A 22,390-nucleotide genomic window follows, 5' to 3' on the forward strand; every position below is an offset into this window, starting at 1 on the left:
CAGGGATGGTTTTCTGATTCAAGAGACGATAATCTATGCAGAGGCGGAGCGTACCATCTTTTTTTCGGACGCAGACCACTGGCGCTGCATAAGAGGACTTTGACTTCACAATCCAGCCTTTCATCAACAAGTCTTGCACATACTCTTTCACCTCTTTAAACAGTGGCTTGGGGACAGAGGAGTACGCTCTCTGCACTGGAATCTCGTCCTTGAGGTTGATCGACATCTGCAAACTGGGAATACAGCCGATATCGTGGCTATCTTGAGCGAAAGCAGCTGATTCTTCCCGCAGCATTTTCTTCACTTTGTCTTGTTCTTCTTCATTAAGGTGGCTGAGGTCCACCGGAGGCTGCCACAGGCCTGGAGCAGTCTGCACAGCTGGTGTTGTTGCGGCATTGGCTACTACTTTGGTCCTGGACAGTTCCTGTGGGTTGGTCTCAATCACCCTAGCAACGGCCTGGACACTTCCTAGAACAGTCTTTCTTGGAATGATCACAGGGTGCTTTGTGCAATTTCTTACTGGTATGGTCACATAAGGTCGCTTCACAGATTGCATTTCGAGTGGTTGCCCGTTCTCAATAGCTTGGGACACGTGGCGGGTTGGCCTGTCTGAATGAAGTTCACCAGAAGCTCCACTTGATCCACAGAGGCAGATATGGAGTCAGAGAGGAGTGTGGTGAGGGCTGGGAGGAGCTCTGCTGGTCTATCCTGAACCACTTCCTCTAGCACATTGAATCCAAGGATTGGTCGTTCAAGGTTAATGCTACTGATGAGGAAAGGCACCATTATAGACTGGCTAAGAGTCCAATTTCCGGCAAAGCTGACTGCGATGAGGACCCAGCCATCAAAAGGAAGGACTCCTCCATTCACAGCTTGTATTTCCAGCTCTTCATCATCAAAGATCTCACTGAGGGGCCTCACCGGTGCATCCGGTATATACTTCTTCTTCCAGCTTCGATCTATCATGCTCACTTGAGCTCCGGTGTCTAACAGTGCATCGACTGTCAGGCCATTCAGGTCACATCGTGCGAGGGCTTTGGCACCTATGAACTTGGCTAGGCGCCTGCTTGTTTGAGTGGGTAGGGAGAGGGGAGATTGGGGGTCACTTTCATCGTATACTTTAGGTCTTCTGTTCAGCATACTCTCCTTTGTATGACTCTCAGAGCTAAATACATCGCACTTCACACTGTGGGACTTAACATGAGACCCGGTCACTGGTTGTCCCGTTGCAGCGACCGGCTCCAGTTTTCCTGACGCTTCGGCTTTGACTTCAGGCAACCTGCTGCTCTGTGTCCGCCTTCACCGCAGTTAAAACAGTGAGTGCAACCTGGGAGATTCTTTGCGAGACACTTAGCACAGCTATATGACTTGGGTTTCTTTTGTTCCACTTGAGCTTTGCAGTGGTGGCAGGGCTCGGAGTTGTGAGCCTGCTGTGGCCGTTGCAGTAACTCAACCTTAGTCATTAACTCTGTCACTTTTTCAGTTAACTGCTGGAGTGCATTAGCCTTTGGCTGTTTATCTGGAGCATCTTTCTTTGCACCACTGCCCTGTGCAGCTGCGACTTCAACCTCCACTAGCTCAGTGCTTTGCACGCTTACTTGTTTCGGTTTCACATCTGGTCCCAGACGTCTCTGTCGCTCATTCTCTGTGCTTGTTATCTTCATCATTTGTTTCAGAATTGTCTCATCAGACACACTGCTATCAGAAAGCAATGTTTTCAGTTCTCTGCGTATGTCATCATGTTTGTGGCTAAGGCCTTGATATATGGTGTGTAGGAAAATGTCTTGAACTGTGTTCACATTGTACTTCACTTCCGTGTCAGCATGCTTTGAAGCAAAGAGGATCTTTTGTTTCAGACCGATGACACGGTACAAGAACTGTTGGGGGGTTTCACTGTCATTTTGTTTCGTGCACATCAACTCTTGGAATAGCTCTGTGTTGCTTCGCCCACCTAAGTGGGACTGCAGGAAGCCCTTCAGCTCATCTATTGTCAAATCATCCTTGTGCATCAGCATGTCTTTGAAATGCCCTGGCGTGATCACTCTGAGAACGCCTCTCAGTATTTCTGTCTCACTGAACCGATCTTTTACTCCATCATCAATTTGTCTGCATATGTTATTGTAACTTAGGTCTGATTTCCGATCCCCGATCTGCCCGCCCTGGACCTTGAACTCACGTCGCAGCATTGAGAGCTCTCGAAGGGGCACGACTCGGTCATGTTTGTCATGAGCATGTTCAGGTGTGTGTTTGACATCAGGGGGGGATGTGGAATGTGCTAGTGTAGGTGCGGGGATAAGTGGTGATGTGGGGCTGTGTAAGTATCGAAGGACTTTGTTACTAAGCTCTGCATAGCTAGAAAGCATTTCCTGTAACTCAACTGTGTCAGTGTTCCTCAAGGGTGGATGCATCCTTCCCAGGTACAGGACCAACACTGCGAGCTAGTTGGAAAAGTTCATCGGCCGTCAGAGTGAGCAGACTCTTCTTGATGTCCCACACCAAGCCTTTTCTCTCACCGTCCGCCATGACTGCTTTTCCGTCTTCCTCGCCGTTGGTCGCTCCTCCAGGCAGCTCTTTCATCTGTGGCTCCAGGTCTGGTTGCAGTTGCTTAGCACCGTCGCCGCTTCACAGGCACGTTGCTTCGCTGGCACTCGTTGTGGTGGATGCACAGCATGTGCATCTCAGATGATGGATGTTTAGGGTAGGTTGTGTCTGGAGGGCTGAAGAGGCAGTGACATCGCGGATGTAGGACCCAATCTTCCTCCAGGTGTATGGGCTGAAGTGTCATCAACTGTGCTGGGACGCTTCACACAGCTGGTTCTGGTTGTACCTGTCGCCTGCGCATCTGACGCCGATCCCCGTACGGGCCACCAAAAATCTGTAACGGGTACCGTAGCAACGGCACCCTGGTTAACAGTTAAGTTCCTGAAAACAGGAGAGAGATGAGGACGCGGCTTGTCAGTTTCAAGGCACTTGCAGTAATTTTTATTAAAGTTTCACTTTTAAATACACTCTTGTGTTAAATGTCTCTTTTTTATATTCAACATATTCAGTATTCAATGTCCTTTGAGCATTCTCAATGAATTTCAGTGTCCATGTCAATACAAAAACTCAAAATGTTCTTCAGTACAAAGTCCATAACAGAATACATCTCTTTTCTCCAAAATACATGTTCACTTACTCTTCAGCTTAGTATTTTAACCTATTTATCAAAAATGAAATACATAGACCATGGTATATTAACCAGCATAATGCTCAAGTTACTTTTTAACTCTTCATCAAAGTATTTTACTTCGTTTTAAATCAAGACAGTACTGCATTCTACCACTGGAAACCCAAAGTGCTTAATGTAAACAAAACTCGTTTTAAACAGTCACCTTTTTTCCTCCATGAACATTCCTAGCAGAATCACACTTCAAAACGAATGGTTGGGACCTTACAGACGGCAAAGTAAACGCTACACATCAACATTGTAAGTTTCTAAAACATTACTGAGGCGTACGTTCACGTGGGGGAGGCGTGTGCATTAAACTGAGTTGCTTTCAACAACCATGTAGGCAGCGCGTGATCACTACACTGTAAAACGGTTAGACTTCACCTCCGTGTTTCAAACTTACTTCAAACAAAACCACCAAAAGTCTCCGTCGAAAATTACTTGACTAAAATAGTTCACAAACATCCCCAATACATTCCGGCATGGCTAAATCCTAGTTTCAAAGCATATTTGAACATTTACAAACCTGAAAACAGGAGAGAGATGAGGACACGGCTTGTCAGTTTCAAGGCACTTGCAGTAATGAGGGGAAAACGCAATGCAAGTCACTAAAACCGAACCCGTCCTCGCCCCCTGCTGGCATGGAGCAAACATTGCAATATACACATTGAATAGGGAAATAAACCACCGCAAAAATAAATGCAATCTCTTTGGGGTACCTTTTTTCAAAATGGATTACAATAAATTGTATTCAAAATAAAAGACAATTTTTCTCTTTTTACTCTTTTTCAAAAACACAAAATGTGACACTTTTGTGGTCGTCACACACTCACACTTTCTCTTTCACTGGCTGGTTCCAAACTGCCTTTTTGGACCTCCTGTTTTGCCTGTTCCTTCAGTTTTTGCACTGCCTCCATTCTTCCTGCTCAGAGTACCTCTCATGAAGTCATGATGTGTGTGTGTGTATTCTCCATGCAAGTAAACTGAGACAAGGACAGCATTCAGAAAGTCGAATTCGAAGATGTGCATGTAAATGCACTGACTGTCTATACAAGTAAGAAAATCATATTTTGTCTTTATGCTTCCAATCCTCCTGGTGTTCTCCAGCATGACACTCACTGTTTTTTTTGTTTTTTTTTCAGTGTTATTTTTTCCTCACCCCAGGTGGGTGAGAATAAGTTTGTTTGTTCCTGTGAGTTTGTCACCTTCCACTGGAGACTTAAAGTAAGTGGAGGTGTGCAACTAACAGATGGAGAGGACAGCTACGTCTTTACGTATGTGTTTTTTTGTTTGTTTTTTGTTTGTTTTTTTTTTTGTTTTTTTGTCTGCATTTGTCTACATAGTTGAACACCACAGGGTGTCAACATTATATGAGGTTGATGCAGTTATATTCTTGCAGCTGAAAGTTTTATTACTTCAGTGCGTGAGTGTGACCATCATCAGCCTCCCTGGGAACTATCCTGTTGATCTTTATTGAGTGTAGTAACCTTGTGTGGCAGTGCTACACCTCAGTGAATAGAGGGGGAGAACAAAGGACAGAAAATATGTGGAAGGATAGACAGCAGAGGATCTTGTTTGTGTCCGTCAGCTGTGGGTTGGCGCTGGTCGTAGCAGTTCTAGTGAGTGTCTTGTTCTGGCGCCTCCACACTTTTTGGTACCTAAAGATGACTTGGGCATGGCTCAAGGCCAAGAAAAACTGCCTTTGCCTCCTACAGTGAAAGAGATGCAAGCTGGGTGGAAGACTTCCTGGTACCTGAGCTGGAGGAACCAAGGTAAGTAATATCAATAGAATTACTCTATTATAGACTTATATCCAGAAATGTGATCAGCTTAAAACTATTATCGCCCTTCAAAATTGTCTACAAAAAATGAGACGTCCTGAAAGTAGACATAGAGAATCCAAACAAACGCACAAATTATACCTATGCACTTACTTATTCAAGATTAATCATTTATACGTGTGAGGTGTAAAAGTCGGTGAAGCCTTATCTCCAGTCTGTGCTGTGATCGCCTTGTAACTAAATGTTTGTGGTAACAGCTGATCAGTGTCTACAGCAGTTTGGAGGAATTTGATCCCATTCCTCAGAACAGAACCAGTTCAGTTCTGAGATGTTGGTGGTTTCCTCTCATCAACTGATGCTTCAGGTCCTTCCACAACATTTCTACTGGATTAAGATCAGGACTTTGACTTGGTCATACCTTAACATTCATCTTGTTCTTCTTTATTTGCTTACTGCACGACCCAGTTTCTCTTCACATTCAGCTCATAGACACATGTGATAACATCAGAGTTCACTGTTGGAATTCAGAATCCATTGGTCCAGCAATTGATTGGGTTCTTCTTTGTCCCAATGGTCTCTATAGGGAAACCAGTGGCAGGGGGGTGTAATCACACCTGGGGCCTGAAGGGGGAGGTAGCAAAAGGAGTGGTATTCTGAGAGGGCATAATGTCTTGACAAATTAATGATTTGTTCGATAAAGAAAAAGACCTCACATCAAGAAAGGCAACTCTAAGTTGATTGGTTGAAGCAATATTAAGTTTTCAGAGATGACACCTCTGCTGGTTCTGTACTGGTGGTGTCTGTTGGTGACAAGAATAGGAACAGAGCGAGGTGAGTAGTAGCGGGATCTAGCCACAAGGGGGAGATGGCGTGAGACACAGGTGTAGCAGGGCTTGTTTTGGGCATGGGGGAGGAAGAGCAATCAGACTGCCAGGTGAGTGAAGATAGTCACTTGCGGGCTGGCAGCGAGCATGTGGATTCCTAGCGTGTTTAAATGAAGACCGTCTCTTGCATACAAGGTGGAACGTTCCCAGAACAGGTTAAAGTGTAGGTATTGGGCCAGAAATAAAAACAGTTTTTGTGAAGTAAAATTTTGGTAACTGTGGGTGGGCATGAATGCAGAAATCCAGGGAATTTCTTCAAGATGTCAGGAGTAGTAACTCCGGGAAAGCAGTGAGTGATGGCGATTGCGAAGCGGATATTACGGACTATGGAGTCTGAGGTGTTCAGGCACATGTACACAGATCCATTTTAAGTTTGGCCGGGTTCTGTGGTCCTTGCTGTGTGGTTAGCTTCCAGTGGCCTGAGCGGGTTGAGCTAGCACCAGCTAACGTTAGCAATCTATAAAATTTTAGGATCCAAGCGAGTGATGAATGAAAAGCTTTAGATTAATGGATGGTCTAAGAGTGTATTGCGTAGGAAGTGCCTAAAACACACTAGAAACTTAAATATCTCTTTGTGCCAGGGCTGTTTGTCCAGGTAGAGTTTCCGTGACAATAAGTAGACAATAAATTATTAATCAAACTTTCATCTGTGGGGGGAGCAGTGCAAGACTATTGTGATTCAATTCAATTTTATTTATATAGCGTCAATAAAAATGCAAATTGTCTCAAGACGCTTCACAAAAACCAGCCTGAAACCTCCAGAGCAGCCTGAGGGAAAAACTCCCTTTAACAGGAAGAAACCTGGAGCAGAACCAGCTCATATGGAGGAACCATCTGCTGAAGACCAGCCGGGTAGAACCAGAGAAGATAGAGAGAGAAGAAGAACAGGGGAAACAAGATAAACTAACTTCCGTCATAGATACAAACATCAAGCTGAAGGAAACATGTAGGATCTAGTAATATAACACATAGCTGATGATCTGTGACAGTTTGTGAGTATAACAGGAATCATGGGCAGGTTGGTGAATTGTTCATCTAGGTAGGAGTGGACAACTGGAGGAGGCCATGAAGACTGGGGCAGATGTAGTTTATGGAGCTCCACAGGTCTGATACACAGCACTCCAGACCATGAAGACTGGGCTGGTTGATGAGGCCATGGCAGCAGATGTAGCTTAGAACTCCACAGGTCAGATATTCAGCCTCCAGACCAGAGACCCTCACAAAATGATGGAGGGGAGAGAGGGAGACACAGTGGTTAGTGAATTATAAGAGACAGAAAATAAAATGATAAGATATTAGAGGACAGGAGCCAGAGAAGAAAGAGGAGAGGACATGTCCTCAGTGCATCGTCCCCCTGCAGCCTAGGCCTATAGCAGCCTCAGTAAGGGATGGTTAAGTCCAGCTCTAACTATAAGCTTTGTCAAAAAGGAAAGTCTTAGTCCTGACCTTAAACGTAGAGACTGTGTCTGCCTCCCGAACCCAAACTGGGAGCTGGTTCCATAGGAGAGGAGCCTGATAGCTGAAGGTTCTACCTCCCATTCTACTTTTAGAACCTCTAGGAACCACAAGCAGACCTGCACTTAGAGATCGTAGTGATCTGTTGGGACAGTATGGTACTATGAGGTCTTTCAGATATGATGGAGCTCGGCCTTTCAGGGCCTTGTATGTAAGGAGGAGGATTTTAAATTCAATTCTAGATTTTAAAGGGAGCCAATGAAGAGAAGCTAATACTGGAGTAATATGATCTCTCTTGCTAATTCCTGTCAGTGCTCTTGCTGCAGAGTTTTGAATCAATTGGAGGCTTTTTAAAGAGTATTTGGAGCCAGACAGTAACGAGTTACAATAATCCAGCCTGGAAGACACAAATGCGTGAAGTAGTTTTTCTGCATCACTCTGAGAAAGGATGTTCCTAATGTTGATGATATTACGAAGGTGAAAGAAAGCAGTCCTGGTCACCTGCTTTATGTGAGAATTAAAGGACATATCCTGGTCAAATATAACACCAAGGTTTTTTACTAGTAGTGAAAAACTGGAGGCCAAGGTAATGTCATCCAACGAAACCGGGTGATGTTCTTAAAGACACACCAGGCAACATTTTATACATTTACATACACTGATATGTGACACCATATGTAGTCGTGTCAAAACAGCAACAGATTTACATCTCCAGCCTGTTGCTAGCAGAGGACCGGATTAGCTGAATCATCACAATAGCTAGTGTAATATGAGAGAGTAATCCAAGTGATGAACGCTCAAGTGTCAACATTAGCATGCATTTTGACACATGTCAAACTTAACAGTAATGGTAATGCATGGGCTTGCTGTATATTAGGTTTAGTATTTAAAAATACTAGTATGTAAAAAGGAGAATGTATTGCTCTGGTAGCTTTCTGAACCAGATCAGAAAGTGGCAGCTCACATTATTGGTTATTGTGCCACTCTCTGGTGTTGAATTGCCGAAGGTAGATTTGTTTGTTTATTAATGAATCTGATAGGTCTATATGGAAGCCTATTTCTATCAATAAAGCTTTGGTAAAATGGATAAAAATCATGTGAAGCCAAAATGATGAGATAATAAATTTGAAATTATGAGAAATCTCAATATTTACACTTTTTAAAATCTTGTTCTAACTTTCAAATCCCATGATTTTGTCTTTTTATCTCATGATTTTGAATTAATATGACAATTATTTCTCTTTTACTAGGGGAAGTGGGCTTCCATACCTTGAAGCTTAAGTTACCTCGCTTAGTCCACAATCCTGTTTCATGATACAGGCCTCTGTTGACTCAGATCTGAAAACAGAACAAAGTTTTGATGAACTCCCATGAGGCTAGTGCGGTTGTTGATCTCTCATTCACCTCGCTGACGTCAATGCTGTCCATTGTTCACCTTGCAGTGTAAATGTGTTATGATGACGTATGAGAGGGAGGAAGAAAACCGAGGGAGGTCAGACCCACAACTGCTGGCAGTCTGGAACCACACCAAGGCAGGTCCATCCTGGTCAGAAAATGTGTCGACAACACTTACGTTTCAGTGTGAATGTGGTATAAGTGGTTTATGTTCCTTCTCTTCAACCACCTCATTCTGCTGTTTCAAGGATCTAAGCTGATAACTTTTTTTTTCATAGCGTAGTGTCTCGTAGGGTCAAAAAGAGATAAGGATCTTTTCTCTTAGTGTTTTGTTGCCATGTGATCATGTGGTTTCATATGTGAGCTATTTTTCTCATGCCCATGAGTTAGCATCTGTTAGCTGCTGCAAAGAAAATCGTTGACATGTAGCTGCTACAGAAAGAGGAAGGAAGAGGTGTTTAGATTTTGTTAAACTGCAGCTGGTCTCATTTCAGTCAGCTGCAGAATGGAGGGAACAATTCCTGCTTTCCTGCTTTTCTTCTTCTGTCTTTTAGTTCAACAGTGGCTGATGTTGTTTCTCTCCAACGACCTTGTTCTGTTTTTTCAAGGATATATGATGATAATTCATCTTAGATTCTTGACTGCTTCAACACATTCACTTCCCCACACACAACTACGATCAGATCTTTGACCTGGTCTACTCCTCCATTCTCCACGTGTTACCACCATCTGGCTAAAACTTCTACATCTCTGATCACCTCCCACTTGAAATGCCTCCTACAGCAGGTGTTGAACTGTCTCTAGTCTCCACACAACATTGTTCTCAGGGTCGTAGTAGAGTTTCTGCTAAAACAAACTCATACAAACAGAAACAAACACAAAAAAGGTTTTAAAAAGGTTCCAGAGGTACCAGGACACAGCAGCCTGCAGCGGGACAGTAAAGTTGTACCCAGCTAACTTTACCACCATCACTGTCTGGTTCATCTGAACTTTACCAATATTTTAAGACAGAAGGAAGACAGAAAGATTCCAAATAATACATCTAAATGTCCCTGTAGGACATTGGAAACTCTTTCTTCTCGTTAGTGTATAACCCAGCACGGTTTCGCTCGGGTCACCAACACTCAACTTTAACACCAACTATTTGTCCTCAGAGAGTTATATATAACAGATTTAACTCTAAACAAGAGGAAAATTAACTCTACTCTCACTAAAATGTCACCAACACCAGAACTTTAACTCCACAGCATTTACTGTGCAGAAATGTAAAGTATCACTGTTGTTTCATCTGAACCCTCCCAGCTCGTCTGACTGTGAGTCCCAGCTTCTCTCAGGTCTTTAAAGGAGACTTTGTGTCTCTGAGCTGTGAGGAGGACGACAGCTCTGCTGGATGGACTCTGAGGAGAAACACCACTAGAGGACAGAGGACTCAGTGTGGAGCTGGGTGGGGAAAACCAGCTGGTTCTTCCTGTAACATCAGCTACATCTCCACCAAGGACAGTGGAGTTTACTGGTGTGAGTCCAGAGAGGGAGCAACCAGTAACAGCATCAACCTCACTGTCTCTGGTAAGCTCAGACTGTGGAGTTAGTATTGATGAAGCTGTGTGGAAATGGAGGAAATGCTGTAGTTTGTCTCTGTGTTGAGGTGGACCAGTGATCCTGCAGAGTCCTGTCCTCCCTGTGATGGAGGGAGATGACGTCACTCTGCTCTGTAAAACAAGGACCACTCCCTCCATCCTCTCAGCTACTTTCTATAAAGATGGCTCCTTCATCAGGACTGAGTCTACAGGTCACATGACCATCCACCATGTTACCAGGTCTGATGAAGGCCTCTACAAGTGTCACATCATCAGTCATGGAGAGTCTCCATCCAGCTGGATCACTGTCACAGGTGAGGAGCTTCACTTTGATTTCAACTCTTATTTCATCCACATGTTCATCTGACCAGGTGAGATTCTCTCTCCAGAGAAACCTACAACCACAGCTCCACCCACATCTACATCCCCACCTTGCAACAATGCTGAGGCCACGCCCCCTCCACCATCCTCCCTCCACCTTGTCCTCAGACTGGTCTGCCACCTGGTGGTGTTCTGTCCATACTTCATCTCCATTCTCCTCATGGTGTCTTTATGTCGACACACTGAAGTCTTTGACAAATATTAACCAGAAATAAAGGTGGCTCATTTCACACACAGTAATATGTACGTTTCTTCGTTAGATGGTGTGTTTTCCTGGAAATACGTAATATAAAATGTGGTCTTATTTCTGTTAATTAAATGCGGGACCCCATATATCCAAGATGGATTTTTGTGTGTTTTTTTTCTATGGGTTTAAGGACAAAGTGTGGGTTAGACTTTCTGTATAATATTAATTTCACTTAAAGGGGAATAATAAGCCTGAAAAGATCTTTCTTGTGTGTAAGTAACTTCAACTCGAAAAGGTGAATTGTTACAAGGGAGCTCCATAAAGTAGCTGAGGAGCCCTGACAGTAAAAGCTGTCTAGTCTACTTTTGATCTTGGCTCAGAATTAGGAACAGCTCAATGTTAGAAACTAGGCTGGACTCAAGCTTTAAAAGTTAACAGTAAAATCTTTTTAGAATGTTTTAGGGTGTCATGTCTCCTGATGTTTGTTTTGTCATTTCTGGTCAGCGTTTCCTATTTAATTTTGTCTGACTCTCCTCTCGTTACAGATCACTTCCTGTCAAGTTTCCCTCCTGTGTGATTACCTGCCCCGCCCTAAACTGTTGCACCTGTGTCTCATTTTTTTCCCCTCTCCAAGTCTTTAGTCCATGTGCTCTCTGCTGTCTGTGCCAGTTTGTCTTTTTTCAAGTGTTCCAGCTCTTTAATTCAGATTGTCTTTGTGTTTTTTGTCTTTTTCCTCTGCCTTGCCCCTTTTTGCTCAGTCTGCCTTCTCCACCTGAATTCCATGTACTGAACCTCCTGCTTTCTGAGTAAAGACACTGTTTTTAGAAAATACTATTGTTATGAGTCCTCCATTTGTGTCTATCCATTGTGTGTTTGTCAGATACTTGATACAGGGCTGTGAAAGCTGTTCACTCAGATCTGAAACAGAACAAAGGTTTGGTCCAGTCCCATAAGACCAGTGCGGTTGTCGATCTCTCATTCACCTCACTGACGTCCATGCTGTCCATTGTTTACCTCACAGTGTAAATGTGTGATGATGACGTCAAGAGGATGATGTATGAGAGGAAGGAAGAAAACCGAGGAAGGTCAGACCCACAACTGCTGGCAGTCTGGAACCACACCAAGGCGGGTCCATCCTGGTCAGAAAATGTGTCGACAACACTTACGTTTCAGTGTGAATGTGGTATAAGTGGTTTATGTTCCTTCTCTTCAACCACCTCGTGCTTAACTTTATTTTTTTCACATAGTGTTTCATAGGGTCAAGCACAGATAAATCATTTTTTCTGAATGTTTTGTTGCCATGTCATCATGTACACAGCAAATTGAGAAGAGTTGAATTCTCGGTGTTAAACTAGACATACACTAGTAGAGTTAACTAGAAAATTCCCTCTGGGAAATCTTGAAGGGGCTACGGGAGCTAATGCCGGGGGTACCATCTCTGTCAACATGGGAATTAGCACACTTTGCCTACATTTAGCAGAGTTAGCTTATGGTTAGCACAGTTAGCTTATGGTTAGCACAGTTAGCTTACAGTTAGCCTGTGTGTGAGAGAGTAATGTGCACTTTTGTGCACATGTTTGTACATCCTACTACTCTTCCTGAGTATATCTGTATTTGTAAAAACATAAAGTTTCCTGTGTGTATGCGTGCCTGTGTGTGTATTTAACTTTGATAACATAAAGTTGCATGTGTGTTTGTGTGTGCATGTGTGTAACTGTAATCACAAAGTTACCTGTGTGATGTGTGTTGGTGTGTGTTGTTGTAACATAAATGTGTGGGACACAGGGATCAGCTGTATTAACAGCAGAGACAACTGAATTTCTCGCAGTTTTTTGCGACTTGCGTCGTGAAAAATTCATATTTCGTAAAGAAAAGTAACAGCACACCGATCAGGATCGAGCCGCACAACAGCTAAGAGGAGTTAAGGGACGAAAAAAGGAAGGGTTTTTTCGGTGTGTTGTTAAGAATTGCTTTGAAAGTAATGGCACTTGAATGGTCTCTCTGATTTCATGTTTATAACATAAATTAAAATTGTTCTCACACAGATGGCAGTTGTACAGTCTCTCTTGATTCACCTGTTGTGGTGTTTTGACATCTTGTAATGTTGACAGCGTTATGGTCTCTCTTGAACTCTATGCCAGCTCTTAACTTGGTGAGTTGTTTGCAAAGTGGTCTCAAATTATTGGCAGTTGTATGAGAGTTATTTTTCCCATCATTTCTAGACTGATGACAGCAGTACAGTCACTCTGAATTTCACTCACTGAAGCTATGCAGTCTCTCTTCAATGTATGTTAGTGTGATGTATTAAACTGTTATGTATTGATGTGTTGATGTAAATAAATGATCATCGCTGACAAGTCTTCTCTTGCATTTAAAAAAAGGTTTATTGCATGAAAGAACAATGTCAAAAACTCTTGCTGAATCTGACAGAGTTTCAGGTAACAATCGTAGAATCATGCTGCTCAGCTCTGACACTCTTCCAACACTCTCCTTATATGTGGTATCTTTTCTCCAAAAACTCCACATTAATTAGACTTGTAGAATTTCTTGAAGACATTTCACCACTCATCTGAGTTGCTTCTTCACTTCTGGTGAACTAGTGGGAAGTTGAGGCTTAAACAGGAAACCTCTGTGGGTATTTTGATTACCATGACCTGGAAGACTGAGAACCTCCACAGCCTTTAAACCCATGACAGCTCTTAAACAGTGGAGCAGCTATTGACAGCTGTAAAGTCTCTCTGATAGATTTCATATTAAAGAGGCATTTTGAATTCATTCTCACACTGATGACAGCGGTAAAGTCTCTCTGATTTTATGTTGAAGAATCTGAAACTGTTTTCTCACTGACTTGAAGCTTTGCAGAAATAAATAATAACATGTGCTATTTCTAGGGTCTTTTTGAAGAGGATTCATTTGTCCCTTAATGGTAACAATGGAACATTTGTTCCGTTGGGAACCAAAAAAAATAAATAAATAAATCCATCAAAATCAATTTTGCTACTAATCATTGAAATGTCCAAGGCTCTAACAATGCCTCCCAAAAAAATCCACTTTGCATTTAGATTACTGCAGATATTAAAATTTATGTGTTTTGTTTTTGTTTTTTTTGAAAAAATTGTGATGCCATCACAAACACTGGCATATAAAGGGTTAAAAGTGAAAGAATCCTTCACACTTTTGTTTTTTCTTATGATTAGTACTGAAGTGGATTAAAAGATTTATGGAAAAAAATATGTTTTGTCCCTTAATGGTAACAACCTAACAATTTTAAAATCAGGTATGAGGGTTAAAAACAAACAAACAAACAAACAAACAAAACAAAAAAAATGAAACAGCAAATGACTACAGATAAACAGGAAGCAGTGACAGCAATGCAAAATAAACAGCTTCTCAGACATTAAGAAAAGTTCTATCCTCTTGACTACCAGGAAACACCTTCACATTTGGTGCCATTGAAAAGCCGTTAATCTCCTCTGTAGATAGAACACAGAAGGAGTTCATTCAGTAATATGCAGTGGGTGGGAGATTCAGGTTTACAACTGTGTCAGGAGTGTGACTTTCATAAAACCAAATTCAGGGAGTCAAAATTTAGAAAGACCTGAAACAGATAAAAATCTTTCCACAGGCCTTCTATGGTCTGAGGGACTGAGGGGACCAGTCAGAGTCCAGCAGCTGGACATCAGTGGGGGGACGGGTGGACTACTTCAGTGAAGAGTAGACGACTTCTGGTTGTGGTGGAACCGCTGAACCTAAACACACACAGGTCAAAATAAAGCAAACACTGTTGTTAGATGACGGGTTTTACAATCCTGGTTATTCCTTAAAAACACTCACTGTGTTTTGAACTATTCAAGAAACAAGACACAACCTGTAAGTCACTGAGCTGAAATAATTAGCTGGTTGATCATGCACTGATCTGGTTCTAGTTCTTGAAGCAGCCAGAGACTCCAGTCTGGAAGATGACAAACTGAACACATGTCACCACAATGAAAGTGTGGTACTGACTGAAGCAAAGACTGTGAACAAAAGATGGCGTCGCCACAGTGATGTCCACCACTGGGACAGAAGCCTCAGGTTTTAGGAGTGACATGTCAATCAAGCCAAGGACACCCCAAACATGCTGTAACTCTTGTAGAAAATCATTTTTAATAACGCTATCAGAGGAAACCCCTTGTGTCCTTATGTGGTATTACACATACACAGAACATTTACATTGATGTAAATGTTCTGATAAAACAAGACAGAATTCTGTATTAGGTAAAACCTTCTCCACTTTGAACATCCTGACATCATTCCACTCTATTACTTAGATCTCTTTAAAGGAATTAATCAACACTTTGAGGCTTCGCCTAGCTTAGCTTAGCTTAGCTTATTCAGAGTTAAGAGTAAAGAGCAGCTGTACCTTTGATCTTTTTTGGTCTGGTGGCTATTTGTCCATAAGTGACGTTCTCTGTTCTCACTGCAGCTGGATCTCTCTCTGGAAAATAAAGCAATAAGAGTTTCATTAATGAACCTTCTGTGTTCTGTTCCTGGTGTTGGTACTTTATTGAATGTTTCTTGTTCCTACTGATCTATCTTCTTTGTCTCACTCTCACAGTGCAGAGAGCTACATTACGTCGTCCACATTAGACTAAGCTGAGGGTACCGTCTCTGTCAACATGGGAGTTAGCACACTTTGCCTACATTTAGCACAGTTAACCAACATTTAGCACAGTTAGCTTACAATTAGCACAGTTAGCTTACAGTTAGCACAGTTAGCCTACATTTAGCACAATTAGCACAGTTAGCCCACGTGTGTGTCTGTGTGTTTGTTTGTGTTGGTGTGTGTTGTTGTAACATAAATGTGTGGGACACAGGGATCAGCTGTATTAACAGCAGAGACAACTGATTAATGAACTGGTCTCAGCTGTGGCTCAGGCCTGAGGGTCATTGGTTGTCGTGGCAACTCACAGTGGTCGTCAATAACAGGACGATTTTCTCCCTCTGCGCTGGTCTCACATTTGGGCTTATTGTGACAAAACGGAAGCTTGTATCAGAAAAACAAGCAGACCGTGGGCGTCGTAAGACTTTACTGAAGACTTTGATATGTTTTTGTTTTTTTCACTTTTTTTGATATATAAACTATAATCAAGGGACAAAAGAAAGGGGGGGGGGGTTTAATAAAAGAAGAAACACGCAGTCTAACAATAGTGCCTCAGGGCTAATGTGTCGGGCGTTGCCCCGTGGCCCTAATTAGGAGATGAACTGAAGGCTCTAAAGGTTTCTAGTTTTTCTCTTCTTAACACCTCTGGTGGAAACGTTTGTGAAACAGAGAAGTGGACGACCACAAACAGTTTGCTGCTATTTGTACAAACGGACACATGTGAAGATAAGGTACAAAACACACTAAGCAGCTAAAGGAGAAGTGCCACTATCACATCATCTGATCAGACTACAGTTCAGTTCAGAGCAGGAGGAAGTTGCTGCTGTGGTTTTACATGTTTTAAATGCAGAGTTAAACTGTTCTACATGAATAATAGCATCAAGAGACAGTTTGAGAGGCCTTGTAAAGGTTGTGTCCAAAGTTGCATCAGTATAGTGTTGTTTTTCATCGACATGATGAATAAATGGTTAAACCTAAATGAGATTAAACTGATTAACTGATTAAACTTTAACCAGTTTAATCTTGGCACATTTCCAACATTTAATTGAATATCAATGACTTAATTGAACAGTTTAAAACCTCTCCAGTGTCTAACTCACCTCTTTCCCAGTGACACCTGAGATGAATCAACAAATGAATGAATGAAAAATGAGTTCACATAGTGAGGCTGGTTAGAAGGAATGAGGTGCTGCCTGCCAAGATGAATTCAGTTCATGACAGTGGTCATGTTCCTTCTCCAACCTTAAAGGTGTTTGCTGTCAGACTCAGTGTTTTCTAACAGTATCACTGGTTGTGTTCATGGTGAGGAGCCAGTGAGGGATTCAGTTCTGATTTGTTAGTGTTGTTGTTTGAAGCCTCCACAGCTTCACTCCCATGACCAACTTCAACTGTGGTGGAACCACTGACTGACAATCAAAGAGGAGTTTTCTCCTCATGAACCACAAAGAACTCTGGTTATTTTCATCATGATAAAAGTTTGACTCTGTGTGTGTCAGGATCAGTCTGACAGTCAGATGCTCCTACACTCACACTTCAGACTGAAATTTCAGTCACTATTGGATGGATTGTCACAACATTAGATGGACAGATTCAGATTCTGGATGAATTAAAGTTGTTTTAATGATCTTTTAGAATGTCATGAGGACTTTTAGTCCTCATGACATTCTCATCGTGACCAGAGGACACAGTCTTTACATCTGTAAAGAATAATCATTCCCATTCACACCTTCAATCTGGTGTTTCTTTTGATTTAGCAAAGAAGGTGAACATGATGAAGATCATCAGCATGTTAGCATTTTGATGTTAGCATTTATCTGAGAGTGAAACTATGAACTGTAGTAAAGCTGTAGCAGTGAACATGGTGCAGAGAAAGAGGAGCAGCTGTACCTCTGGTCTTTGACTTGTGTTTCTTGTCTCTGATGAATATTTGTCCATAAGTGACGTCTTGTGTTGTTCTCACTGCTGAGTAGACTGCAGCTGGATCACTGTCTGGAAAATACAACACATACACATCACATTACTGCAGCTACTGCAGCTGATAGCAGTACTGCTGCTGCAGGGAGTACTACGACACTCTCTATCTATCTATCTATCTATCTATCTATCTATCTATCTATCTATCTATCTATCTATCTATCTATCTATCTATCTATCTATCTATCTATCTATCTATCTATCTATCTATCTATCTATCTATCTATCTATCTATCTATCTATCTATCCAACATTAAAGTATTTTATGTTTAATTAGGAGGAGATGAACTGAAGGCTCTAAAGGTTTCTAGTTTTTCTCTTCTTAACACCTCTGGTGGAAACGTTTGTGAAACAGAGAAGTGGACGACCACAAACAGTTTGCTGCTATTTGTAAAAGCTGACACATGTGATGACAAGGTACAAAACACACTAAGAGCAGCTAAAGGAGAAGTGCCACTATCACACCATCTCATCAGACTACAGTTCAGTTCAGTGCAGGAGGAAGTTGCTGCTGTGGTTTTGCATGTTTTAAATGCAGAGTTGAACTGTTCTACATGAATAATAGCATCAAGAGACAGGTTGAGAGGCTCTGTAAAGGTTGTGTCCAAAGATGCATCAGTAAAGTGTTGTTTTTCATGGACACATGATGAATAAATTGTTAAACTTAGATGAGATTAAACTGAACTTTGAACTGAACAGATGAATTAAAGTTGTTTTATTGATCTTTTAGAATTCTGGTGACTTTCAATCCTCATGACATTCTCATCGTGATCAGAGGACACAGTCTTTGCATCTGTAGAGACCCATCATTCCCATTCACACCTTCAATCTGGTGTTTCTAGCTATTAATTAGTCATCAGAGAGGTTAACACCAGGTTAATCTGAACAAATCCCTCTAATTTAGTTTAGTGTCTGGTTCTTTAATGACCTCATATTAGTTTCAGGTGGAGACCACCAAACACCCACCAAACACTACATTCCCCAGCAGTCATTTAGAACTGAAGGAGCTAAGTGGCTATCAATTTAGCAAAGAAGGTGAACATGATGAATATCATCAGCATGTTAGCATTTATCTGAGAGTGAAACTATGAACTGTAGCAAAGCTGTAGCAGTGAACATGGTGCAGAGAAAGAGGAGCAGCTGTACCTCTGGTCTTTGACTTGTGTTTCTTGTCTCTGATGAATATTTGTCCATAAGTGACGTCTTGTGTTGTTCTCACTGCTGAGTAGACTGCAGCTGGATCACTGTCTGGAAAATACAACACATACACATCACAGCTACTGCAGCTGCTCAACTGTGCATAATTTTTTTCACACAGTAATTCATATTAACATGCTAGTACAGCCCATACGTTTATATACTTCCACATATATCTACATATTTTCTTGCACTGTAGATTCTGGTGATTTTGTTGGTGTGTTATGTTGATGTCTGTGTATGTTTGTGAACAAGCTACCGGACACCTGAATTCTGATAGCAGTACTGCTGCTGCAGGGAATACCACAACACATCATCTCTACTCACTATGAGACTTTATTAAAATTAAATCTGAATAGTTTAAATATGAGGAAGGCAAAAAGTTGGTGCCACATGAAAATTAAACCATGAAAGAACAGAAAATGATACTAAAGACAGTTAATGTAATGTAATAACTAACCACATTAATTATCATCGATTAATGTATCATCCTAGTCAGTGAACCATGAGCAGGTTCATGTTTAGATCAGAACCAGGAAACAGAGACATTAGCTTCTGTTAACAGATTCACCACAGGAACAAACCACACAGAACAAAGCTCCCTGACAACACAGGCATGAACTAAAGATCATATTTACCACAGATGATCTAGTTGTTGTTGGGTCTGTTATCAGATGAAATATAATTGTTAATGTATCCAATCGAATCCCGTTTTACTTATAAAGCACTTTAAAACAACCACATGGTAGTAAAGTGCTGTACAGAAGAATAAATAAAAGACAGCAAATAAAAGACGTAACAACGGACACACAAGGCATGAATACAAAATGACATAGACATCTAGACATAAAACCTCAGTAAAAACAGCAAAATAATAAAAAATAAAATAAATCAAAGACTTACAGGGTGTTAAAGGTCATGGAAAAGAAATTAGCTTTAAGAAGAGATTTAAAAACAGACAAAGAAGACGTCTAATGATCAGAGGCAGATCATTCCACAGTGAAATAAATTAATACATTATAGATGTAAATCATAAAGAGTTGTTTTCTACGCATGTATTCAAGCAGTTCTATGAGTTTTCTAAAATGTTTTAACTTTATTGAAAAGTTCATTTAAAACTTTCAGAACGTTTTTGTTCCGTAAAAACGAACTAGAGAAACAAAGAAAGACGTCAGAGGAACAGACAACAGAACCTGTGAGGACTCATATTGATAGAATGTATTATAACCATCATCATCACATATAAATGTCTGATCACAGAACTAACAAATGACATGACAACAGAAAAATAACCATCTCTACCTCTGCTCTGTCTCTTCAGCTGTTTCTTGTTCCTTGATATTTTGACGTCACTGTACGTGATGTCATCTCTGACAACGTCTTCAACAGCTGAAATGAACAATAATATCATTTAATAGAAAGTAATCTAAATGAACATTTGATGAAAGAAAACTGTTTGAATAGCGGTGAAGAGTAGAAATGATTCTGAAATAAAATAAATCTAGAACAGAGTCTGTGTCTCACCTTCATGTTTCCTACGAACACATCGTCTCACCAGGAAAATCAGAACCACCAGGAGAACCAGAGAACAGAAAGAAGAAAGAGACAAGAACACAGGGAGGAGAGGAGAGGAACCAGGAGGAGGAGAGGAACCAGGAGGAGGAGAGGAACCAGGAGGAGATGTGGACGTAGGAGGAGGTGTTGTTGTAGGAGGAGGTGTTGTCGTAGGAGGAGGTGTTGTTGTGGGAGGTGTGGTGGTGGTGGGTTTCTCTAGAATGAATCAAGGTTAATAATGAACTGATTGTCTCATTGTGAATGTTGAAAGCTGCTGAAGAATCATCTCTGACCTCCTCACCTGTGACAGTGATCCAGCTGGATGGAGACTCTCCATGACTGAGGATGTAACACCTGTAGAGGCCTTCATCAGACCTGTTAACATGGTGGATGGTCATGTGATCTGTAGGGTCAGGCCTCATCAAGGAGCCATCTCTATAGAAAAGAGCTGAGAGGATGGAGGGAGTGGTCTTTGTTTTACAGAGCAGAGTGACGTCATCTCCCTCCATCACAGGGAGGACAGGACTCTGCAGGATCACTGGTCCACCTCAACACAGAGACAAACTACAGCATTTCATCCATTTCCACACAGCTTCATCAATACTAACTCCACAGTCTGAGCTTACCAGAGACAGTGAGGTTGATGCTGTTACTGGTTGCTCCCTCTCTGGACTCACACCAGTAAACTCCACTCGCTGATGATTGGATGTAGACGATGTTACAGGAAGAACCAGCTGGTTTTCCCCACCCAGCTCCACACTGAGTCCTCTGTCCTGTGGTGGTGTTTCTCCTCAGAGTCCATCCAGCAGAGCTGTCGTCCTCATCACAGCTCAGAGACACAGAGTCTCCTCTAAAGACCTGAGAGAAGCTGGGACTCACAGTCAGACGAGCTGGGAGGGTTCAGATGAAACAACATTATTCATTTAATGTCTTTTCTCTGAGAGATGTTGACTGAAAGCTTTGACTCTACTGAGTAATAATGATGAGGACTGAACAGGTTTAAAGTGAATGAAGACGTTGACTAACCTTGGTTTGTTGAGCTGAACAGCAGAGAGCTCAGAACTAAAGAGAAATGACACTCAGGTTAGTTTGAGTTCAACTAAATCATCAAGAAGAGTTTCATTCATCTCTGGTTCCTCTAAGATCTCTGGTGGATCCACTGCTGAGGACTCAGTCATGTTAAAGAATCTTTCAACACTAACTCCAGACACACTTTATGTCGACTGCTGCTGTTCTGAAAGTCTTCATCTGCTAAATGTTTATTTCAGTTGCAGTAAAACCAGGACCGTGGTGCTACACAAATATAAATGTCCAGTCTACCGAGACACAACATGAGAGAACTGACACATTTCTATTTCCAGTTCAACAAAGACAGAGAAGACAGTGTAACGTATTAATGACTGCATCACTACAGTCCAGTACGTAGGCTAAGGTCCAGATGAAGAGTCATGCAAACAGCAGCAGTGCTGTTCTATGGTCAGTGCTATAGAATAATGATCAGTTCACAGTTAACTGACTCTGTTCCCATGTTGGTTCTTCCACTTTAATGCTTAAGTTTGAATCTAAAAGCAGCAGTTGAAGCTTCCTCGTGGTTATCCTGACTATGAACAGTGACAATATTCAACAAACACACGACTTGTAGCTCAGAGCATAAAGACAGGTGTGTGTTCACTTCACAGTTCCACTGATAGAATCACTGACTGAAGCTGACCTGTTCCTTTCTGACCAGTTTCCTCTTTAAATGACTCCAGTTCCTCTTTAGACCTGCAGCTGGTGCTCATGCTGACTTGATCCTGACTAGTTTCCATGTCTCCTTCATCACTTATCAACAGTCAAAGATTGTGGACTTACAGAGCAGAAGCTGCAGAGACGTTTCCTTCATTGTCCTTCTCCCTCGTCTGACCTTTTTTCATCTTTTCTCAGTGACATCAAGTAAAGCCCGCCCTCTTCCTCTGACTGGCCTCTTCCTCTTATTGCTTCAAACTCAGATGGTAATGAACATTTGATCAACTCTAACTTTTATTAAAGCTCCATCCACTGTGCATGAGTAATATTCAGATAGTTGGCAGCTATAGGTGTGTGTGGTTCTGTAACCATTAAATAACAGCAAGAACTGTGGACAATTAACAACAGAATAAATTAGTTACTGCTG

At 41.7% G+C, this 22,390-nt stretch overlaps 2 protein-coding genes and 1 long non-coding RNA gene across 11 annotated transcripts in view; 1 reads left to right on the top strand and 2 right to left on the bottom strand.

Moving 5' to 3' along the window:
* The window catches only part of LOC125009108, a 78,102-nt gene that overhangs the window by 17,707 nt on the left and 38,005 nt on the right, over positions 1 to 22,390 (bottom strand). The window lies entirely within an intron of this gene.
* LOC125009852 (Fc receptor-like B) lies at positions 4,634 to 11,024 on the top strand. Its single transcript, XM_047588077.1, has 4 exons — positions 4,634 to 4,983; positions 10,029 to 10,292; positions 10,372 to 10,617; positions 10,693 to 11,024. Exons 1-4 carry the CDS (start codon positions 4,887 to 4,889, stop codon positions 10,887 to 10,889), a joined length of 804 nt encoding a protein of 267 aa, XP_047444033.1. The 5' UTR covers positions 4,634 to 4,886; the 3' UTR covers positions 10,890 to 11,024.
* Positions 14,094 to 20,357, bottom strand: LOC125010349. Its single transcript, XR_007113051.1, has 6 exons — positions 20,209 to 20,357; positions 19,987 to 20,073; positions 18,634 to 18,735; positions 17,401 to 17,502; positions 15,274 to 15,348; positions 14,094 to 14,620 (listed from the first exon to the last, which is right to left on the bottom strand). It is a non-coding gene; the product is annotated as an uncharacterized LOC125010349 (long non-coding RNA).

This window comes from Mugil cephalus, chromosome 1 (assembly GCF_022458985.1).
Source record: "Mugil cephalus isolate CIBA_MC_2020 chromosome 1, CIBA_Mcephalus_1.1, whole genome shotgun sequence".
NCBI classification, from domain to species: Eukaryota; Metazoa; Chordata; class Actinopteri; order Mugiliformes; family Mugilidae; genus Mugil; species Mugil cephalus.

Coding starts and splice junctions, on each gene's coding strand:
- LOC125009852 (XM_047588077.1), top strand. CDS start 4,887: ATGGCTCAAGGCCAAGAAAAACTGCCTTTGCCTCCTACAGTGAAAGAG. Junction 4,984..10,028: donor CCTGAGCTGGAGGAACCAAG/GTAAGTAATATC, acceptor GAACCCTCCCAG/CTCGTCTGACTGTGAGTCCC. Junction 10,293..10,371: donor CATCAACCTCACTGTCTCTG/GTAAGCTCAGAC, acceptor CTCTGTGTTGAG/GTGGACCAGTGATCCTGCAG.